Source organism: Sminthopsis crassicaudata, chromosome 5 (assembly GCF_048593235.1).
Source record: "Sminthopsis crassicaudata isolate SCR6 chromosome 5, ASM4859323v1, whole genome shotgun sequence".
NCBI lineage: Eukaryota > Metazoa > Chordata > Mammalia > Dasyuromorphia > Dasyuridae > Sminthopsis > Sminthopsis crassicaudata.
In genome coordinates, this window is record NC_133621.1 from 50,243,815 (window position 1) to 50,265,899 (window position 22,085).

General features: G+C 33.6%; 1 protein-coding gene across 9 annotated transcripts in view; it reads left to right on the forward strand.

The window, feature by feature from the left end:
- The window catches only part of ABCB1 (ATP binding cassette subfamily B member 1), a 193,776-nt gene that overhangs the window by 161,205 nt on the left and 10,486 nt on the right, over nucleotides 1-22,085 (forward strand). For all 9 annotated transcript variants that reach the window (XM_074266626.1, XM_074266632.1, XM_074266629.1 and 6 more), the window contains 8 exons: nucleotides 281-358; nucleotides 3,101-3,184; nucleotides 3,797-4,000; nucleotides 14,710-14,810; nucleotides 15,139-15,279; nucleotides 17,510-17,666; nucleotides 19,037-19,234; nucleotides 21,003-21,209. In XM_074266626.1, coding sequence (XP_074122727.1) covers nucleotides 281-358; nucleotides 3,101-3,184; nucleotides 3,797-4,000; nucleotides 14,710-14,810; nucleotides 15,139-15,279; nucleotides 17,510-17,666; nucleotides 19,037-19,234; nucleotides 21,003-21,209 — 1,170 coding nt within the window. The remainder of the gene's footprint in view (nucleotides 1-280; nucleotides 359-3,100; nucleotides 3,185-3,796; nucleotides 4,001-14,709; nucleotides 14,811-15,138; nucleotides 15,280-17,509; nucleotides 17,667-19,036; nucleotides 19,235-21,002; nucleotides 21,210-22,085) is intronic.

Genomic DNA, 22,085 nt, shown 5'->3' on the forward strand with positions numbered 1-22,085 from the left:
CCAATTGGAAAAGAGGTCTAGACCAAGAAGAATATTTGCCCAGTAAGGTCATGTAGCACTAGAAGCAGATGTGCTGCTCTAAAGTACCTGTGACATTGGGGTTCCTCAGGGGTGATAATTCCCCCCCCACTTCCCAGTCACTAGTCTTCTATTAAAGAAACTCTGTAATGAATTAATATTTATAAATAAGCTATGTGTTTAGCATAATGCATCGAACATAATACACTGAGTAAATGTTTCTTCCCTTCCTTTTCCTGATGTGTTCTTTTCTTTTCAACAGGGCTTCACATTTGGCAAAGCTGGAGAGATTCTTACAAAGAGACTCCGATATAGGGCCTTTAAAGCAATGTTGAGACAGGTATTCTTTCTTATGTCCAAAATTGATAATGATGTTAAAATGATGGCTACCTATTGTATTAGGATTCTTTCCTTTTTTAGAACAAGTTCACCACTATCTTACAAATTAATCCTGGCGATACCCTTAGTAAAGAGCTAAATACATTTAAGAAAATTAATGAAAACTTAAAAATCTATCCACATAAGACTTTTTGTTCATCCAAGTTTAGCTTATTAATGCTCTTGGGCTTGGAAGAACCCTTGTTTTTGCATTTTCAAATACAGGAGAGAGGCTTGCAAGGGCTACAGGGAGTTTGTTAAATCTTCAAAATGATTTACTCTTCATGATTTTAGATGAGTACTATTTCACCTTAAGGGAAGAAAAATCTTTCCTGGATCAGTGCATATAAAGATATTTTTTAATCCTAGAATTTGTCAAGCAAGGATGGCACTTCTAAAGATGAGACCAATAGGTATTTGCTAAGAACTTGTCAGTGAATAATGGAACAGTGATCCAGAGTGATGAATTAAATATCTATGATTATAGGAATGACACCTCAACTACTTATATATCTGGGAAGATTACCCAAAGATTCAAAGAATTTAGGTATCATGTGACTTGGAGCACAAGAGGAAATGCAAACTTAGAAAGATAGTTTCCCAAGGTCACATAGAGACTTAAGTAGGAGATTCAGGATTCAAAGCCGGGCCATCAACATTCAAGATCCATCGAGTTTTCTGTTAGTCATTTAGCCTTATTATTGCCAAGCTTGGTGCTAAACACTGAGAATACAAAGAAAGAGGGGGAAAAAATCAATCCCTGTTTTCAAGGAACTCAGAGTCTTCAAATCCCAATGAGGAGACAACATGTAAACAACTATGTGCAAACAAGATCTAATCCGAATAAAAGGGAGGTAATTTTAGAGGGAAGGCACCAAGATTAAGGACAACTGGGAAAGACTTCTTAAAGAAGGTAAGTAGATCTTACTGTGAGAGGAGTTGTCTTCTTGCCCTTGAATTGGGCTCCCAAGACCAGGGTTCAGATTCTGAATCTGTCAGCTTTCTTGAGCAAGTGGCTTCACACTTTCTGATAATGTGAGGGAATTGACCTAAATGATCTCAAAAGGCCTTTTATCTACCAGTCCAAATTTCAGCCCTCCAATTTGAGCATTTTTTCCATTACACCACATAAAAAACACCAGTGGTATGATGAACTCTTGTTATATTCTTACCTATTAATTATATTATATCCTTTTCAGCTAATTTGAACAAGATTTAACTACCCAGAAAGCTAGGGGAAACAATTTGAACCTATGTAGCCCTTTAGAGTTTGAAAGTAATTTATACATTATCTCATTTGATTCTCAAAACAACCCTGTGAAGTAGATGGTATTATTATCCCCATTTTCCAGATGAGGAAACTGAGTGTGGCAGTTGGTCCCTAATGCTTTCTCCTATGGCTTTACTTCTAGGACCATAGATATAAAGATGGGAAGGGTCTTTAGAGGTGATCACATGTATCTTTTTTTATTTTATAGATGAGGAATCAGAAAAGGTTAATTGATATTCTCAAGGTCACACAGCTAATAGATATTTTGTGCTGATTTTAAACTCTGATTTTTCTGACTCTCAAGTCCAGAATTCTCTTCAACTTAGGTTAGTTGAAAGTTCTTTATCTTCCTCCCATCATCATTAGGTACTGAATGGGTATGACCATATATATCATCTAGGATGATGGCATGGTACCAATGAAAAGTGTACCTGTAGAATCATAAGAGTTGGGTTAGAATCTTAGTTCCACCATCTTTAAAAACAGGGGGATGGACTAGATCTCCAAGTCTGTCATTGCTTTAGCACTGTCCATGTCTGGGACCAAACACCATCCATCCTCTCAGAAAAAAAATTATCTTTTCAGTCTGATGCATGCCCTGAGAATTGTCCTGTAATCTTTTTACTTGTGAGCAATTAGAAAAGGTACAGTTGGGACTGCCACTTTGGCATCTATAGCTAATGCTCTTGCATCCAAAGCTACATCTTTTCTCTCTTTTTCAGTCCTAAGCAGGAATAGTCACAAGTAGAAAAGTTAGATGTTTTATATAATATCCCTTCATTACCTTTCTTTTTAGATGATTTATTTTATTTTTAACTTATGAAATTTTAATTTTGATTTTTGGAATTAAAACAAGTATCTCCATAACATAGTATAATAAAAAAAGAAATAATTGCATATGAAACTGGGAATCTACCATGCACCACTTCCCATTCCTTCCAAATATGCAAAAAAAAAGTTAACATGTATATTTCTTTTTTTTTTCCTTTCTTTCTTCCCTTCCCTTACTCAGCCCTAGAGATGGCCACCATTTGACACGAATAGGTGTGTGTATGTGTGATTGTATGAGTATGTGTGTAATTATTCTATACATTCTTCTGTTTATGATTTCTTTCTCTGTCTATAGATAACATCTTTCTTCATATGTCCTTTTGAGTTAATTTGGGTATTGATAGTAGTCAAAATGACTTAGTCACTCAAAGTCATTCTTAAAATAGCATTGCTGTTATTGTATATAGTGTTCTCTTGGTTCTGCTCATCTCATTTTTTTTTTATTTTATATAGTGGTATTCATTCCTTTTCTTTGCCCCTTTCCCTGTTTACAGGGAAAGGAAAAGAGAAGAAAATTTAGTAAAGGCATTTGAAGAATTGAAAAAATGGACACAATATACAATATTCTGCACCCACAAATAAAAATTTTATTTTATGTTGCAGGATGTAAGCTGGTTTGATGATCCTAAAAACACCACTGGTGCTCTGACTACAAGACTTGCTACTGATGCCTCCCAAGTTAAAGGGGTAGATATCAGGTTTCCTGTTGGCTTTGTTTGTATTCTTTGAGTTAAATGTGAAATTGATGTTCTTCTGTAAATTTTTATCAGGCATTGCATAAAAATATAAAATACCTCTTTTCTATGATACAGTAGAAACTAAGTTTTCATGAAAAGACTATCTTTTGTAAATTCTGGAGACTACCAAGTGAGTAAACTTTTATTAAATGCCTACTATATATAATATGGCATTGTGCTGAGCATTGTAAATTCAAACATGAAAAAGAGTATTTGCCCTTTGTGAGGTGGTGTAATGGATAGCACATTGGATACCAAATCTGGAAGACCCGAGTTTGAATTCTGCCTCAGTCACAGACTACATATGACCCTGGTAAAGTCATCTGAAATGAATATCTCTTACTTTGTAAAATGGGGATAATAATAGCATCACTTGGTTGCTGCAAGGATCAAATGAATATATGTAAAGTATTTACAAACTTTAATATGACATATTAATGTTAGCTGTTCCTATTATTTTACAAACAAGATATTCAGTTGGGAGTTCATATGATTATGTACTTTTATGACATCACTTAAGATTAAGCATTTTGCATTTTCAAAATACTATTATGTTTTTCAGGCTACTGGTACTAGACTGGCTCTTATTGCACAAAATATAGCCAACCTTGGGACTGGAATTATCATCTCATTGATCTATGGCTGGCAGCTAACACTTTTGCTCTTAGCAATTGTACCTATCATTGCAATAGCGGGTCTTGTTGAAATGAAAATGTTGGCTGGACATGCCCAGAAAGACAAGAAACAATTAGAGGGTGCTGGAAAGGTCAGTTGAACTAAGTTTTCTATGTTTGTTTATATTCTCTGATTATTTATCCCTTGAAGTAACTGTCAGTTATCAGAATGACCAAATTATCTGCTTGTTCAGTAGATTTAGGAATTGAAGCAAAAAAGGAAAGTTACTCATATGTCTATAGTTGGATTGAAGATGAAGACTAAAGTTTTCTGGTCTTTTGACCAGAACAAACTCTTTAGAGTTTGTCTCATTTAAGAAATGTTTAATATGAATTACTTAATATCACATAACCCAGCAGACATTTAATCTCAAATTATTTTTGGTGAAAAATATACTTAAATATTCAGTAAATAAGAATTTGTCAGTAAATTCCTCTAAAAGTCCCATCCAAGTTGTGTATTCATAGTAATAAACATATATTCTTTGCATAATTTTACTTTTCTGATGTACATACTATTCTCAGTATGTTTTATTTTGCTTTGCAAATTTACAAATGGGTTTTTATATAAGTCCCTTTCTTCATGTTTGTTTTTTCTTATGGGAACCTTATATTCTGGGGCACTGCTATACCATTATTCAGCCAAGCCCTAGCTATAGGGCTCTTAATAATGAACAGTTTTCAGCTCATTATTATTAGAAAAATTAATTATAAATGTTTTTAGAGATGTTTCAAATTGCCATCTTTGGATTATAATTTAACATGAACTTTCTTTTTTATTTATTTTCTTATTTTTATTTCATTGTCAAGTGAGATAAAGCCTCTATATCTTTATTTGGTTTCTGCTGAAATGAAATGTAAGAGGAAATGTTGTCAAAGAGCAGTAGAATAGAAAAAGTATAAGAAAATGGTTGATTAGTTTGATGATTTTATAATAAAGTTGGGGGTGTATGACAGAGTCTGATCTTTAACAATGTCTTTATGATATAACTTTGTTTGGGGTAAATAATCCTCTCTACAGCAGCAGTGGTGATGAACAGCTGGCATTTGTGATAGGCAGAACATCATGGTTTGTGGCTTTGATTGTCCAGGAATATTGACTGGCCCTGTCCCTCAGTAATTTTTGCAGCTGTGATTCTTACAGATTACTCTGGGCTTCAAGCTTTGTAACCAATTCTGGACTATGACATGAATATAGAGTTAATATCCCTATGTCAGTAATTGATCTAGGCAGTTTCTGAAGATCATCATATTTATACCAAATCAAGTCAATGAACATTAGAGCAGGGGTTCTCAAACTACGGCCCGTGGGCCACATGGGGCCTGCTGAAGACATTTATGTGGCCTTCCGGGTCATGGCAAATGGGCTGAGGGTGGAGACAGAGTGTGAGCTTTTGTTTTTACTATAGTCCGGCCCTCCACAGTCTGAGGGACAGGGAACTGGCCCCTATTTTAAAAATTTGAGGACCACTGATTTAGAGCTTATAATATTCCAGGAACTGTGCTAAGCTCTGGGGATACAAAGAAAGGCAAACTCAGTCCTTGCCTTAAAGAAGCTCAATGTCTAATTGGGATGGATAATGGGTAAATATTTATGTACAAACTATATCCAAGGATTTATACACACACACACACACACACACACACACACACACACACACACACGACAACTTGGTAGTAATCTCAGAGGGGAGGCACTAATATTAAAGGGAATCAAGAAAGGCTTTTTACAGAAGGTGTAATTTTAGCTGAGATTTCAAGGGAGCTGTGAAATTCATGAAGAGAGAGAATTCCAGGCATGAGCAGCATCTGATAAAAGTGCATAGATTGTCTTGTCCCTGGAAGTCAGTGTCCCTGGATCACAAAATACCTGGAGGATAGTAAAACATAATTAGCAAGATGATCCTGGAGGCAATAAAGAGAGACTTGAGTTTATTGAATGGAAGTGACATGGTCAGTGAAAGAGGGACAAAAGTGGGGTGAGCATTGAGGCAAGGAGACCAGGTTATAATCCCCTACATCATAGTGATGACTGTGTCAGAAAGACTAGAGGGACATGTGAGACCAACCTGTAAATAAAATACTTGTAACCAACTTCTTAATAATTTAAGTACTATCCTTAGTTTGATTACCTATAGAAGCATGGAGAAAATCTAGGAATAAATTATATCCTTGAATACTTTACTTTGAGAAGGTGTTGTTATGTTCCATATGGGAACTCTCTCGAGGAAGCAATCCTAAGTTATAGATATTAGACACAAATTGTGAACCTATTAAATCTGGAGTATTTCTGCTAGTCTTAAATTTTGTTATTGAGTAGAATGAAAAGAAAGGAATAAAGACTGGTAATCTTGGTTCTTACTGACAAGAAGACAGTTTGTTAAAGTAATGAAAAAGAACAAGTGCACATGCTCCTGAACAGTCATTTTTCACCACACATGCTATAGATTGGCAATCCATTTTTTTTTTTTTTTTTTTGAGGCTGGGGTTAAGTGACTTGCCCAGGGTCACATAGCTAGGAAGTGTTAAGTGTCTGAGACCAGATTTGAACTCAGGTCCTCCTGAATTCAAGGCTGGTGCTCTATCCACTGCGCCACCTAGCTGCCCCGCCAATACATTTTTTAAAAGTCATAAGTCATTTTTAATAATTATAGTTTTGATGATGAAAACAATTTAGTCTTTTTTGGTCTTTTAAAAGTTGAAAAAAACAAATTTCTGCAGTAGTTAGGGAGGATGAGGAATGGATAGAGATGATAAAACAGTTAACTCTACTAAAAGCTATTAATACTATTTGCTCTTTCCCCCAACTGTGTAATGTGAAAAGATTTCCATAGGAAACCCTAAATGCTATTTACTATTCCTCTGATTAGAAAATAATATCTCAGAGTGCTGGTTAAGCTTCTCTTTAATTGTTTTATTCTGCTAGACAATGAATTCTTTAGTCATTAAGTGATTATATAGTTTTGTTTAGTATGACTCATAAGTGCTACTGCTTTTGTAGTTCTTACTTTAAAAGTAACTGATTATGTTGTGTACACAGTATGCTAATTGCTGAAATTAAGAATAGAAAACTTTGGAAGTTTTATTTTTAAACCTTCATATTCCAAAATATAATAAGACTTCTATTAGAATAAGTTGAGAGAGTAAGGCATGGGGAGAGCTATATTCAAGAACTGACCTTTAACCTTTATTGTCAAAAAGCTTTCTTAAATGTATTCTTTTTTGGTAAATAATATTTTCTTTTTTCCAACTACATATAAAGATTGCTTTCAGTATTCATTTTTATAGGATTTTCAGTTTCAAAATTTTCCTTCCTCCTCAAAATAAACAATCTGATATAGGTTATACATGTGCAAATAGATTTCTGTATTAGTCATGCTGTGATAAGAATCAGAACAAAAGGGAAAAACCACGCCAAAAAAGTAAAAATAATGCTTTAATCTGCATTCAGACTCAGTAGTTTTTCCTCAGTATATGGATAGCATTTTCCATCATGAGTCTTTTGGAATTGTTTTGAATCATTGGATTACTGAAAAGAAGTAAACCAATGATAGTTGATCACTGTTCAATGTTGTTGTTACTGTGTATTCTGCTCACTTCACTCAGCATCATTTTAAGTTGTCTTTCCAGTTTTTTTTAAATCTATCTGCTGATCATTTCTTTTGAACAATTGTCCTATTAATAGTAATACATTCATTTATCACAGCTTGTTCAGCATTCCCTAATTTATGGGTATTCCCTTAATTTCCAATTCTTTGCCACCACAAAAAGAGTTGCTTTAAATATTTTTGTACATGTAGGTCTTTCCCCCTCTTTTATGATCTTCTTTGAGATATGGACCTACTCTTTCTGACACAGTCATCACTTTGATGTAGGGGATTATAACCTGGTACAATAGAAGGCTTGTGTTGGTCTCCTTGCCTCAACGCTCACCCCACTTTTGTCCCTCTTTCACTGACCATGTCACTTCTATTCAATAAACTCAAGTCACTCTTTATTGTCTTCAGGATCATCTTGTTAATTATATTTTACTATCCTTCATGATGGATCAAAGGGGATGCACAGTTTTGAATGCCCTTTGACTCTAGTTCCAAATTGTTCTCCAGAATGATTTTATCAGTTCAAAACTTCACCAGCATATTTTCCCTTTTTGTTCTGACTTTTCTCTCCTAACATGATTCATAACAAAAAGTTTAAAAGAATAGATGTGCATGTATAACCAAAAAAGTTCTTAATGTGTAACTGGGAAAATAATTTTTTAAACATTCAAAACTTCATCAACAGTACATTAGTCTTCCAATTTTTCTACATCCTCTTCAATATTTATCATTTTCCTTTGTTATATCAGACAATCTTATAGGTATGAGATGGTACCTCAGAGTTGTTTTAATTTGCATTTCTCTCATTAATAGTGATTTAGAGCATTTTCTAATTATAGAAAACTTTAATATCTTCATCTGAAAACTACCTTTTCATATCCTTTGACCATTTCTCAATTGAGGAATGACTTGTAGTCATATACATTCTCTATTACTTGAGAAATGAGTCTTTTATTAGCAACACTTGTAAATATTCTTTTTCTTCTTTCTATTTTCCTTCTAATCTTAGTCATTCTAATTTTGTTTGTGCAAAGACTTTTTAATGACATAGCATTTCATAATTTTCTCTGTCTCTTAGTTAATTATAAGTTCTTCCCTTCTCGATCAGATAAACTATTCCTTTCTCTCTTAATTTGATTATGGTATCACCTTTTATGAATAAATCATTTACTCATTTTGATCTTATATTAATATATAGTATGAGATATTGGTCTATACCTAGTTTCTACCATACTATTTTCCAATTTTCTTAGCAGTTTTTTTTAACCAATTAGTGAATTCTTATACCAAAAGCTAAAATCTGGTTTTAGCAAACAATTGATTACTATAGTTATTTACCACTATGCCTTGCCTACCTAATCTATTCTACTTATCCCCCAATCTATTAGTACCAAATAGTTTTGATAATTGGTGCTTTATAATAATTATTAATTTAAATAGAATTATTTTTTAGAAAAATGCAAATTAAAATAATTTTGAGGTACTACCTCATTCCTCTTAGATGGGCTAATAGGATAGAAAAGGAAAATAACAAATGTTGGAGGGAATATGGGAAAAATGAGTTATCACTGTACTCTTGGTAGAATTGTAAACTGATTCAACTTCTGTAAGCAACTTGGAACCATGCCCAAACAGCTATAGAATGTATACCCTTTGATCAAGCAATACCACCACTAGGTCTACATCCCAAAAGAGATAAAAAGAACAAAACGGAAAAGGACCTATGTGTATAAAAATAATACTGAACAAATTGTGGTATGTGATTATGATGAAATATTATTGTACCATAAGAAATGGTAAGCAGCTTGCTCGCAGAAAAAATTGGAAAGATTTCCATGTGCCAATGGAAAGTGAAAAGTGTGCAAAGTAATAGCAATCTAGTAAAATGATCAGCTGTGAATTACTTGACTATTCTTAGCAATACAATGAGCCAACACAATTCTGAAGGAATTATGATGAAAAATGCTCCCCATCCCCAGAGAAAAAAGCTAAGAATGTCTGAATACAGATTGAAGCATACTTTTTTATTTTATTTTTCTTGAGAAGTATTTTTGATGTGTGTTTTCTTTCACAAGATGTCTAATATGGAAATGTTTTTCATGACTATACCCATATAATATGGAAATGTTTTTCATGACAACACATATAACATGACTACACATGACGATATACATCATGAAATCGAATGCCTTTTAAATGGAGGTGAGGGTTAGGGAAGGAGAAAGGTAACGAATTAGAATCTCAAAAAGTTTTTAAAATGTAAGTAAATTGTTTTTAGATGTAATTGAAGGAAAATAAAATATTAAGCAAAAATTTATAAAAAGAAAAATAAAAAATTATCATTTTATTACATTAGTTCAACATACCCATGAGCAATTGATATTTTGTCAATTGTTTGGAAATGACTTTGTATGAAAAGTGTTTTGTAATTGTGTTCAAATAATTTCTGGGTTTGTCTTGGCAAGTAGACTCACAAACATTTTATGTTGTCTATCATAGTAAATGAAATTTCTCTTTGTACCTCATGCTGGAGGACTTTGTTACAAATATATAGAAATGCTAATGATTTATGTGGGTTTATTTTATGTCCTTCAATTTTGCTAAAGTTGTTATTTTAAGTAGTTTTTTAGTTGATTGTCTAGAATTCTCTAAGTATACCATCATATCTTCTTTACAGAATTATAGTTTTGTCTTCTCATTGACTACTCTAATTATTTCAATTTCTTTTTCTTTTCTTATTACAAAGGTTAATATTTCTAGAACAATATTTAATAATAGTGGTAATGATTTCCTTGTTTCATCCCTAATCTTATTGGGAAGAATTTTAGCTTATACTCATAACAGATGATGCTTGGTGGTGATTTTAGAAAGATAACTATTTAACAGTATAAGGAAAACTCCATTTATTCCTGTGCTTCCCAGTATTTTTATTTGAAATGGATGCTATATTTTATTAACAGCTTTTTTGCATCTGTTGAGATAATCATGTGATTTCTGTTGGTTTTGTTATTGATATGGTCAATTATGCTAATAATTTTCATAATATTGAACTAGGCCTATATTCCCAAGATAAATCACACCTGGTCATAGTGTATTATTCTCATGATAAATTGTTGTAATCTCTTTGCTAATATTGTATTTAAAATTTTTGCACCAATATTCTTGAGACATTAGTTTAAAATTTTCTTTCTCTGTTTTGGTTCTTCTGGTTTAGGTATCAGCACCCTATTTGTTGTAAAAGGAATTGGGCAGAACCCTTTCTTTGCCTATTTTTCCAAATAGTTTATATAGTATTGGAATTAATTGTTCTTTAAATGTTTGGTAGAACTCACTTTTAAATCCATCTGGCACTGGAAAATTTTTCTTAAGGTGTAGATTGATGGCTTCTTCAATTTCTTTTTCTAAAATGGGACTATTTAAGTATTTTGTTTCCTCTTCTATTAATTTAGACAATTTATATTTTTTGTAAATATTCACCTATTTCACTTAGATTATCAGGTTTATTGTCATACAAATGGGTACAATAGCTCCTAATTATTGCTTTAATTCTTCTTTCTTTTTTCTAATCAATTTAGCCAAAAGCTTATACATTTTATTGCTTTTTTTCATAAAACCAGTTCCTAGTTTTATTTAGTAGTTCAATAGTTTTCTTACTTTGAATTTTATTAATGTCTCCTTTGATTTTCAGAATTTCTGAAGTGACTATTTAATTTGGGATTTTTAATTCATTCCTTTTTTAAAGCTTTTTTTGTTGCATACCTAATTTATTCTCTTGCTCTTCATCTGTTTTATTCATGTAAGCATTTAGAGATAGAAAATTTCCCCTAAATATCGTTTTAGCTGCATCCCTTAAATTTTGGTATATTGTCATTCTCTTTGAAATTATTGATTGTTTCTATGATTTGTTGTTTAACCCACTTATTCCTTAGTATTAGAGTGTTTAGTTTCCAATTAATTTTTATTCTATCTTTTCATGACCCTTTATTACATGTAATTTTTATTTCATTGTGATCTGAAAAGCATTCACTTAATATTTCTACCTTTCAGAATTTGATATGAGGTTTTTAATATCCTTATTTATGACCAATTTTTATGTAGGTGCCATGTATCATTAGAAAAACGATATATTCCTTTCTACTGCTATTTTTTTCCAGAGATTTTTCATCTGTTTTCTCCTAAAATTTCATTCACATCCTTAATTTGTTTCTTGATTTTTAGTTAGATTTATCTAGTTCTGAGAGGGGGAGGTTGAGATCCACCACTAGTATGCTTTTGCTATCTATTCTTCCTGTAACTCATCTTCTCTAAGAATTCGGATGCTATACCACTTGGTGAATATATGTTTGGTATTGATATTACTTCATGGTCTATGTGTCCCTTAGCAAGATGTAATTTCCTTTCTTGTCTCTTTTCATAACATTTATTTTTGCTTTTTCTTTGAGATCAGGATTGCTACTTGGGCTTTTTGTTTTTAACTTTAGCTGAAGCATAATCTATTCTACTCCAGCTTTTTATTTTATTCTGTGTATGTCTCTCTCTCCTTCATATGTAGTTCCTATAAACAACATATTGTAGGATTATGATTTTTAATTCACTCTACTATTCACTTTCATTTTATCAGAGTTCATCTCATTGACATTCACATCTGTGAATACTATTTCTTTCTATCCCATTCCCTCCACTTTTACACTTTTCTTTCTCCTTTCACCCTCTCCCTCCTCATCAATGTTTTGCTTTCACCACCATCTCCCCTAAACTGGCCCCCTTTTATCAACTTTACTCCTTTTCCCCCCTTTCTCCTCCTGCTTCTGCACTGGCTTCTGCTCTCCTCTCCCTTTCTCCTTTCTCCTTCCTACTCCTACTTTCCTATAGGGTAAGAGATACAATTCTTAAGAGTTATAAGTATTTCTTCCCATGTAGAAATGTAAAGGTTTAACCTCATTGAATTATTTAGTTTTTTCCTTCTTAGTATTCGGTATATTTTCCCCCTATTAGCCAATTCTATTTTTTTAAGAGTTGTTTTCTTTAATCAATTTTTGTGCTTCCTTTTCTAAACTGTTGATTCTTTTTTCATAAATCTCTAGCATAACTCATTTCTTTTCCCTACTTTTCTCCTGTCACCCTTATTTGATTTTGAAAATCCTTTTTAAGATCTTTTAAGAGAACTTTTTACACATGAAACTAATTCATACTACTCTTTGAGGCTTCACAAATGTAAACATTTTGAGATTGTTGTCTTCTGAGTTTGTATTTTGATCTTCCCAGTTGCTATAGTACCTTTTATTTTTCTCACAGACTTCAAAATAAAATATTACAAACTTTTCTTAAGAAGATCTTCTAGTCTTCAACTTAACACTTTTGTAAATGGTAATTCTTAATTTTAGAGGAGCCATAATGAGATGGTTAATTATGGGAATCTCTCTCTCTTTTTTTTTTTTTTTTGAATCATGTCCTCTAACTCTGAATTTATTTTTTTTATTTTATAATTATAAAAATTTTTGACAGTATATATGCATGAGTAATTTTTTTAAAACATTATCCCTTGTATTAATTTTTCCAAATTATCCCCTCCCTCCCTCTATTCCTTCCCCTAGATGACAGGCAATCCCATACATTTTACATGTGTTACAATATAACCTAGATACAATATATGTGTGTAAATCCCATTTTCTTGTTGCATGTTAAGTATTAGATTTTGAAGGTGTAAGTAACCTGGGTAGATAGACAATAGTGCTAACAATTTACATTCATTTCTATGGGAAATCTCAATGTCCCACAGGTTGCAAGTTGATATATGTATAAGAGATTTTATAAGAAGTTTTTGAGCCCAGAGTAATCTCCCTGCCTACCAGATTATTTTTATTTTATAGTGTCCTTGAGTGAAACAGTAACTCAGAAAGAATACATTAACTCCCAGTGGAAAGAATAGGGATTTGATATACAGAATGCTTTAGGATTTTCTTGGTGAAATGAGTAAATCAGATTCTTGGTGGCCTTTCAGATTCCTTCTGTAAAATATGCATTCCCTGTGTAGGTATACATATTTACAGACAAGCAACTTGGAGTTAAATCAACAAGCATTTATTAAGTGCTGATTCCATGCTAGGGGCTTTGCTGAGCTCTAGGAATCCAAGAAAGGCAAAACCAGTTCCTCCCTCAAGGGAGGAGTCTGATGTGGGGAGAAAATATTCAAACAATTATGTACATACAAGACCCACTTGGGGTAAATCAGAAGTAACCTTAGAGGGAAGTCACTACCATTGATTAGTATTTCCAACATTATGCCTGCTCATCTCCAAGGTAGCTGAAATCCTTATCTGGAGGGGAACAGGAGAAAGGACTATAAGACTTACTACATGCTTTCCTCAGAGAAGGATACCAGAAAAGAATTGTGTCTTTTTGCCCTTGTAAATATTGCTAATCACAGGGGAAGGATTTTCAGATTCCAAAGCCATTAGATTATTTGATTGATTTCCCATAAAGGGGAAGTGGTAACCCCAAATTTATACCCATTGACTTGGCTGCTTCCCAATGCTAGTTACATACACCAAAAAGAAAATGTGCACAGAAATGAATAGCTAATCAGAGAAGTCACGAGTACTAGACTATACCTGAAAATACACAAAAATCAATGGGTTCTTTAGATAGAAACTCTTCAACCAACCAGGAGAAAGTTCCTAATCTCACCTGCTGGAAAATTCCCTGAAGACTCTAGAGAAACAAATTGGAAATCAGTGATATTAAGGAGCCAGTTTCACTGAGGTTTTCCTTCCAAAGTAGTTCTTATTTTCTTTGGTTGTCTCTAGTCTACCCCTAGGGATCTCTTGGAATATTCCCCTGGAATTATATATCTTCTCTCAAAGCAGGAAGAATAGCAATCCTTTTTAGAACTCTCACTCTAACTCTGTCCTTCATTCAGTCACATAAGAACACATATCTGCATTCTCTCCAGCAGTATCTACTTATACTCTTAGGGGCAGTGGGTTGCATAAGATTGTCTTATCTTCACCTAGCTTGGTGGGAAGTTAAATTGTTATTTTATTTATGTAACTCTGTGATTGAGTGATCAAATGAGGATTAATTATGATGTCCATATTTCAGAAGCTTAAGACTGGGATGAATTCTGGAGTGAATCCATGATTATAAGATGTAGATTATTTATTACATTCTCACTTTTGCCTGTCTTATGCTCTCTTGTGCAGATAGCTACTGAAGCAATAGAAAATTTCCGAACTGTTGTTTCTCTGACTAAGGAGAGAAAGTTTGAGAATATGTATCAACAGAGCTTACTGGGACCATACAGGTAATGAATGATGGAATGGAATGAAGATAAAGAGGGTGACAGGGAAATAGGCTTGTGTGGCAATCTTCAAGAAGGCAGTGATCTGGTTTGAATTCACTTAGTGATGATTAAATAATCTATCACTTAGTAAAAATTGTCATTTTGGTTTAATTTGGAAAAGGATGGGTTTTCCTTTTCGATACCACAAAGAAGAATGCAAATATAACTAATGGCCCATGATATTACTGACCCTGTCTCATCAAGGCTAGGATAGATCCTTGATTGAGAAGTACATTATTATACTAAATTTATATGAATGCTATGATTCATTTTTTAAAATTCCTTTCAGAAATTCTGTGAAGAAAGCACATATCTTTGGCATCACATTTTCTTTCACCCAAGCAATGATGTATTTTTCCTATGCTGCTTGTTTCCGGTTTGGTGCTTATTTGGTGATAAATGTGAATATGAAGTATCAAGATGTGCTTTTGTAAGTATCTCATTCTGTTTCTGCATTTGACCTATGGTGTGTTATATAATTAAAATTAAGAAACGGAGACACATAGAGTTTATTTTGGTGGTGCTTTTGGCATGTCTATGGGAGACAAATTCTTAGCATTTTAGAAAACTATATCAAAACAACATTTCTTGAGACCTCCAAAGGGTATTTATCCTTTCGGAGAATATCTGAAGGTGGGCTAGAAATTCGAATGTCCTCTTTAAATGGCCTTAATTAGGTCAGCTAAAACACATGATGGGAAGGAGAAAGTTTTTCAAGCATAGGATTAAAAGCTATAAAATGACCTTAGAAGTCAGATCATCCAAACTTCTCGTAATCCCCAGATGTAGGAAATCAATCAATGAGATGACATTTATCCAGTATCTACTGTATACCAGGTGCTGTGCTAGAAAGTGGGACTATAAACATTAAAATGAAATTGCTTTCACCCTAAAGAAACTTACATTCTATCATGAGAAGATAACATGTCAACATATAAACACATGTCAATTTGATTTTAGATAATAGGGTGGAGATACTAGCAATGAAGAGAAAGAACTGAGGGATGGAGAGGAATTTGAAAAAAAGCTTCATATGAGAGACAACATGGCATTGTGGATAGAATGCTGAATTAGAAATCAGGAAGGCATGAGCAGAAATCTTGCTTCTGATATTCTGTATTACTCTGGAATAGGCACTGAGCCTTATTTCTTTGTACTGAAAAAAAAGAGTCGGAGTAGTGGAATTCTGAGAACAATTCCAGCTCTAGCTTTGGCAAAAATATGGTCATCAGAACCTATGCAAATTCTTTTTATAGCAATGGATAAGCCTTAGAGAAAATCAAAATTTGTGTTTTTTGCCTTTGGGTCTCTGATAAGACAATTTATATCCATCTCTCTCTCTCAGAAAAAAAGCATTGAGTCAATGGAAGCTTCTGCTACTCTTGCACTTAGCTTTAAAATTTTAATTATCCAAGTACAGGATGGGAGAGACTGCTTGAGAGCAGTTAATGTAAAAATGACGACTTTGGGGGAGGTTAATTGACAGCATGTTCACTATGAGCCAACAGTGGGCCTCAGCTGTTAATAAAGATAATGTAATCTTAGACTGTCTTAATGGAAGTACTTTATTCAGTTCACTGTGCTGATAATGTTCATGTGAACTGTATTCCTTAGATTATATCTAGAATATTATATTCAGTTCTGGGTACCACAGCTTGGGAGAAGCTTGGATATATCCAAGATGGGGGAAATCACCAGTGAGGAACCTGACAACCATGTTGTATGAGTACTGGTAGGATTAATGAGAGATGTTTATCTAAAAGAAGGCTGAGATAGGAACAGGGAAGGGAAATGATAGCTACCATAAGATAGTAAAGGGACTATAAAATGGAAAAGAAACCAGTTTTGCTCCAGAGGGCAAAAGGAATGGAAATTAAAAGGAGGTAAACTTCATCTTAGAAGTGAAGAGAAGCAGGTGGTACAGGGAATAAAGCACATGCACTGGAGTCAGGAGAACCTGAGTTCAAATCTGTTCACAGATACTTATTAGCTCTATTACCCTCTGCTAGTCACTTAACCTTAATTGCCTCCCCCAAAAAAGTAAATTTTTTTGTTAACCTGTATGACAACAAGCTGCAAAAATTTTAGAGGAAGCTCCAGGAAAATCCCCGGGAAAAAGTTCCCAGGAATGTTCACACTGGTTCAAAATGAAAGGATTCCTGTATTAGTAAGGTTGGACAAGGTGACTACACTGGATTTGAAATCAGGAAGATCAGAGTTCAAATGTGGCCTCAGATAATTACTCACTTTGTGACTTTGAGCAAATCACTTAATCTTTCTCTCAGCCTCAGTTTCCTCATCTGTATAGTGAGGGTAATAATAGTATTTAACCACAGTGTTGACGTAAAGGTCAAATGGGATGATACATATATGATACTTTGAAAACCTTACAGCTGGCTATTACTGTTACTGTTATACCCAGAAGACGGGACAATTCCTCAATGCTTATTAGATTAAAATGTTAGGTTTGGAACTTTGTTACCTCTCACAGATATTATCTGGATCTTCTTCCCCCAATTAATACAGAGCATGATGATTACAGAGTTCACAAATGGGACTTAGGCAAAAGGAGAATTTTTTTTTAAATGTCTGTAATAATTAGAAATGTTAACTTGAAATCACTGTGATTGCAACTTTTTAAGCGGTTGATTTTTTTACAGGGTGTTTTCAGCTATTGTATTTGGTGCCATGGCTGTGGGGCAGACAAGTTCATTTGCACCAGATTATGCCAAAGCCAAAATATCAGCATCCCATATCATCAAGCTCCTAGAACAAAAACCTATGATAGACAGCTACAGTGAGGAGGGACAAAAGCTCGTGAGTTTTACCTGTGGATTTATAATTTGCATACTGACACTTCATTGGCTAGTTTGGATTACATAGTAAAATGCCACTGCCCCTAGGACAAGGACTTTAATTGATGTTTTTGTCTCTCCAGTGCCCAGACCAGGTGCCATATAGACAGCAGATGCTGTTTAATGAATGTTTATTGAATTGACTTATAAGAAATCAATATTAATACATGTTGCTGATATGGGTATAACTTTATAGAACATCAAGTGAAAAATTTTAAAAGAAATTAGTTAATTAGTTAATATTATATTTTTATATATTAGAATATAAAATATATATTTTATGAAAAATATATTTTGTATATATTAAAATGTATGCCACATAATAATCATTATACAAATGTGCAACATTTATATGCTTCATATATGCAGCTAATTTTAAAAAGAAACTAGCTAATTAGCACAGGTTTTTTAATATGTACATATTATATTTTGTGTATTAGAATATAAAATATGTTTTATGAAAATTATATTTTCATATATAATATATTAAAGTGTATGCCATATAATAATATACATAATTATACAAAAGTGTAACATTTATATATGCTTCATATATGCAGCTATTTTTACTACACTAATGTCAGAGAGAACTTGTCTTTTTTCTCTCCCCCTTAATTATATTTTTTTTCCAGTTACACATAAAGATAATTTTTGGCATTTACTTTTATAAAATTTTGATTTCTATTTTTTCCACTTCTTCTCTCTTTTCCTTCTTCCCAAAGCAGCAGGCAATCTGATATAGGTTACACATGTATGGTCTTATTAAACATATTTACATATTAGTCATGTTGTGAAAAAAGAATCAAAACAAAAATAAAAAACAAAAAAAATGAGAAAGAAAAAAAACACAAAAAAGTGAAAATAGTATGTTTCAATTTGCATTCATACGCCAGTCTTTCTCTAGATATGGATGGCATTTTGCATCATACATCTTTTGGAGTTGGAGAAGACATATATCTTAAAGGCATCAAATGCTGCCATATTAGAATTTATTGTTGCTTATATTATTTAGGGAATAGGATTTGCCTTTATTTCATTGCATTTTTGTTTATTTTAAAGGCAATCAGGATTAAGTAACTTGCCCAAAGTCACACAACTAGTATGTGTCTGAGGCTGCTTTTGGCTCCAAAGCCCCTGATTGCCTTAATTTAACCAAAAAAAAAAAAAAAAAAAAAAAAAAATTGTAAAAGGGTTGCCTGCATTTATTGAGTCTTAGCATGTCTGAAAATGAATAGTAAAAAATAAATAGCTTCCTGTATGTTGGTGAAGGATTAACCTCATAAATCCATTTTTGATTATCATGTAGTTAATTTAATGGTATTTTGATTTTAGAAAAAATTCGAAGGGAATGTATCATTTAATGAAGTTGTATTCAACTACCCTACCCGACCTGATATTCCTGTGCTTCAAGGCCTGACTCTGGAGGTGAAGAAGGGTCAGACCCTGGCCCTTGTGGGCAGCAGTGGTTGTGGGAAGAGTACCGTGGTACAGCTACTTGAGAGATTCTATGATCCTTTGGTTGGAGAAGTGGTAAGTGAACTGTTCTTAGTACAACATTTCCCCCAAACCATGAAATTGTGTGTGTCTCCATTCAAGCACCTGTTGACACTTCACAAGATTCTCTCTCTCTCTCTCTCTCTCTCTCTCTCTCTCTCTCTCTCTCTCTCTCTCTCTCTCTCTCTCTTTCTCTCTCTTTCTCTCTCTCTCTCTCTCTCTCTCTCTCTCTCTCTCTCTCTCTCTCTCTCTCTCTCTCTCTCTCTCTCTCTTTTTAAGATTCTCTTTTATTGAGCCAACTTACAGTGCCATGTTTAACAGCAGAAGATCTCTGATTTCCCACAGTCTTTTTTGTAATGGTTTAAGTTTCACAAGATGGGAAAAAGATCTTAGAACCCAAGATTTAGAGGTCATTTAATCTAATATTCACTTTTATAGAGGAGGAAATAATGGTTCCTGGTATTAAAAAATGACTTAGCTAGGTCACTCAAATAATTAATTGTCCAGAAATAGTACTATTTCCAGTTCCAAGCTCCATCAGTCTTGCATCTCAAGATCATTTGGAGCCAGATCATAAAATGATTTAAGGGACATGCCAGGAAATGTGGAGTGTGTTGAATAGGATATTGGAGAGCTACCAAACAGGATTACAGGAAGTATAATGTGTTCAAAGGAATATTTTAAGGTAATTGACCTAGCAGCAATGTATATAAATCATTAGAGGGAGGAGACACATGACAGAGAAAGCAAATATGAAGTCATTAGGTCCTGTACTAGAATGGTTGTCTTTAATTCAGAGAATATTGATTAAATACCTTCAGTGATAAGAAACAGTATGGCAGAATGGGTAGTTCTTCCCTTGGAGTCATAAAGATTCAGATTCAGGTCTGCCTCTGAAGTAAAGTAGTTCAGAGATTCATAAATTGTGTGTTTCTGCATGTGTATGTGTGTGATGGATTCCCTTTGGCAATCTGGAAAAGCCCACTGACCCCTTCTCAAAAAAAAATGCATAAAGTAAAATAGGTCAGATTACAAAGGGAATAATTATTTTGAAATTTAAAAGTACAGTTTAAAAAAAAAACATTCATGGACCCTAGGTCCAAATAAGATGTAATTTTTCCAACTGGCAATCACTTAGTAGTTCCCCACAAAAGATACAACTATTAGCCTTAGAAAATCCACAAAAAAAAAAAAAAATTATGCCGAGTTATTTATTTTTGGACTTCCCAGGCTAATTACATGTTCCTTCCCTTCTCTCAGTCTACTAATAACTCAATAGTTTCATGTAAGAGATAAAAACATTAGTCTTGGAGAAAATACCAAAAAAAAAAAAAAAAAAATGGCCACAGTTATTTATGTTTGGATTTCCCAGGCTAATTATGTGTTCCTTCCCTTCTCTCAATCTACTATCTACATTGTCTTTCTTAATGTTCCTCCAACATGACACTCCATCTTCTCTCCCCCACCTTTGCACTATCTGCCATGACTGGACACTTACCCTCCTCATTCGTCTCTTGAAATTCCTATTTTCCTTCAGGACTCAGCTCAAACATAGCTATCTCCATGACGACCCTACTGATAGGGGTTTTTTCCTACCCTTCCTCTCACCACTCATACTTTGTGCCTCTGTCATCTGCAAGAATTGTAAGAACTACATATGCATATAATCTTCTACAGTACGATATAAGTTCCTTTGGGGCAGGAACTGTTTTACTTTTATTTTTGTAACCTCAGAAGCTAGCATAGGGCCTGACATTTAGTAAGGGCTTAATAAAAATTTCTTGATTAATACTTTTGCTTTCAGAAAGTTGATGACCAAAATGTCAAGGCGCTTAATGTCCAGTGGCTCCGGGCTCAGCTTGGCATTGTGTCCCAGGAGCCCATCTTGTTCGACTGCAGTATTGCAGAGAACATCGCCTATGGAAACAACAGTCGGATAGTGTCACAAGAAGAAATTGTGAATGCAGCCAAAGCCGCCAATATCCATCCTTTCATTGAAACACTACCCAAAGTAAGTTATTTTTTTTACCCTTTAAAACCACCAAGAGATGCTGGTCTCCTACCTCCTCTGCTCTGCCATCTCTTTACTTGTTCAGAAGACATAGCATCCTTTCTTTCATTTATCAAACTCAATTTTATCATCTGAATGCATGATCATTCCTATAGAATTATGGTACAATGTTATGAAGCAATGGATATAGAGCCATAAGGGTGTGGATTCAATTGTTGGCTCTGCTAATTCAGGGACCAAAGTTATTATTACCTCAGGTAATAATAATTGGAACCACTAGATGGGTGCACTGGATAAAATGCAGAACCTAGAATCCAAAAGATAAGTCTTAAAAGATGAGTTCAATTGTGACTTCTGATATTTTACTACCTCTGGATAAGTCATTTAACCCTGTTTCCCTCAGTTTCTTCAGCTATAAAAGTGAACAGAAGAAGGATATGGCAAAGTACTCCAATATCTTTACCAAAAAACCCCCAAATAAAGTCATGGAGAATTGGCATAACTAAAACAACATTATTACCCAAGGTCATTAACTAATAATAATATTCATATTATTAATAATAGCATTCATATAAAATATTGAGTTTCAAAATGCTTTATAAATATCACATTTGATCCTCACAACAATCTTATGAAGTAGGTATTGTTTTTATCCCCATTTTACAGTTAAGGAAACTGAGGCAGACAGATTAAATGACTTGTCCAGGATCATACAGCTGACAAATATCTAAAACTAGTTTTGAACTCAGGTTTTCTGACTCCAGGCCCCATACTTTTTCCATTCACTAAAAGGAAAATTGTTAAAATGCTGAATCTGTTTCTTTAATGATAAAATGAAAGGGCTAAAATAGATGACTGCTGAAATCTCTTCCAACT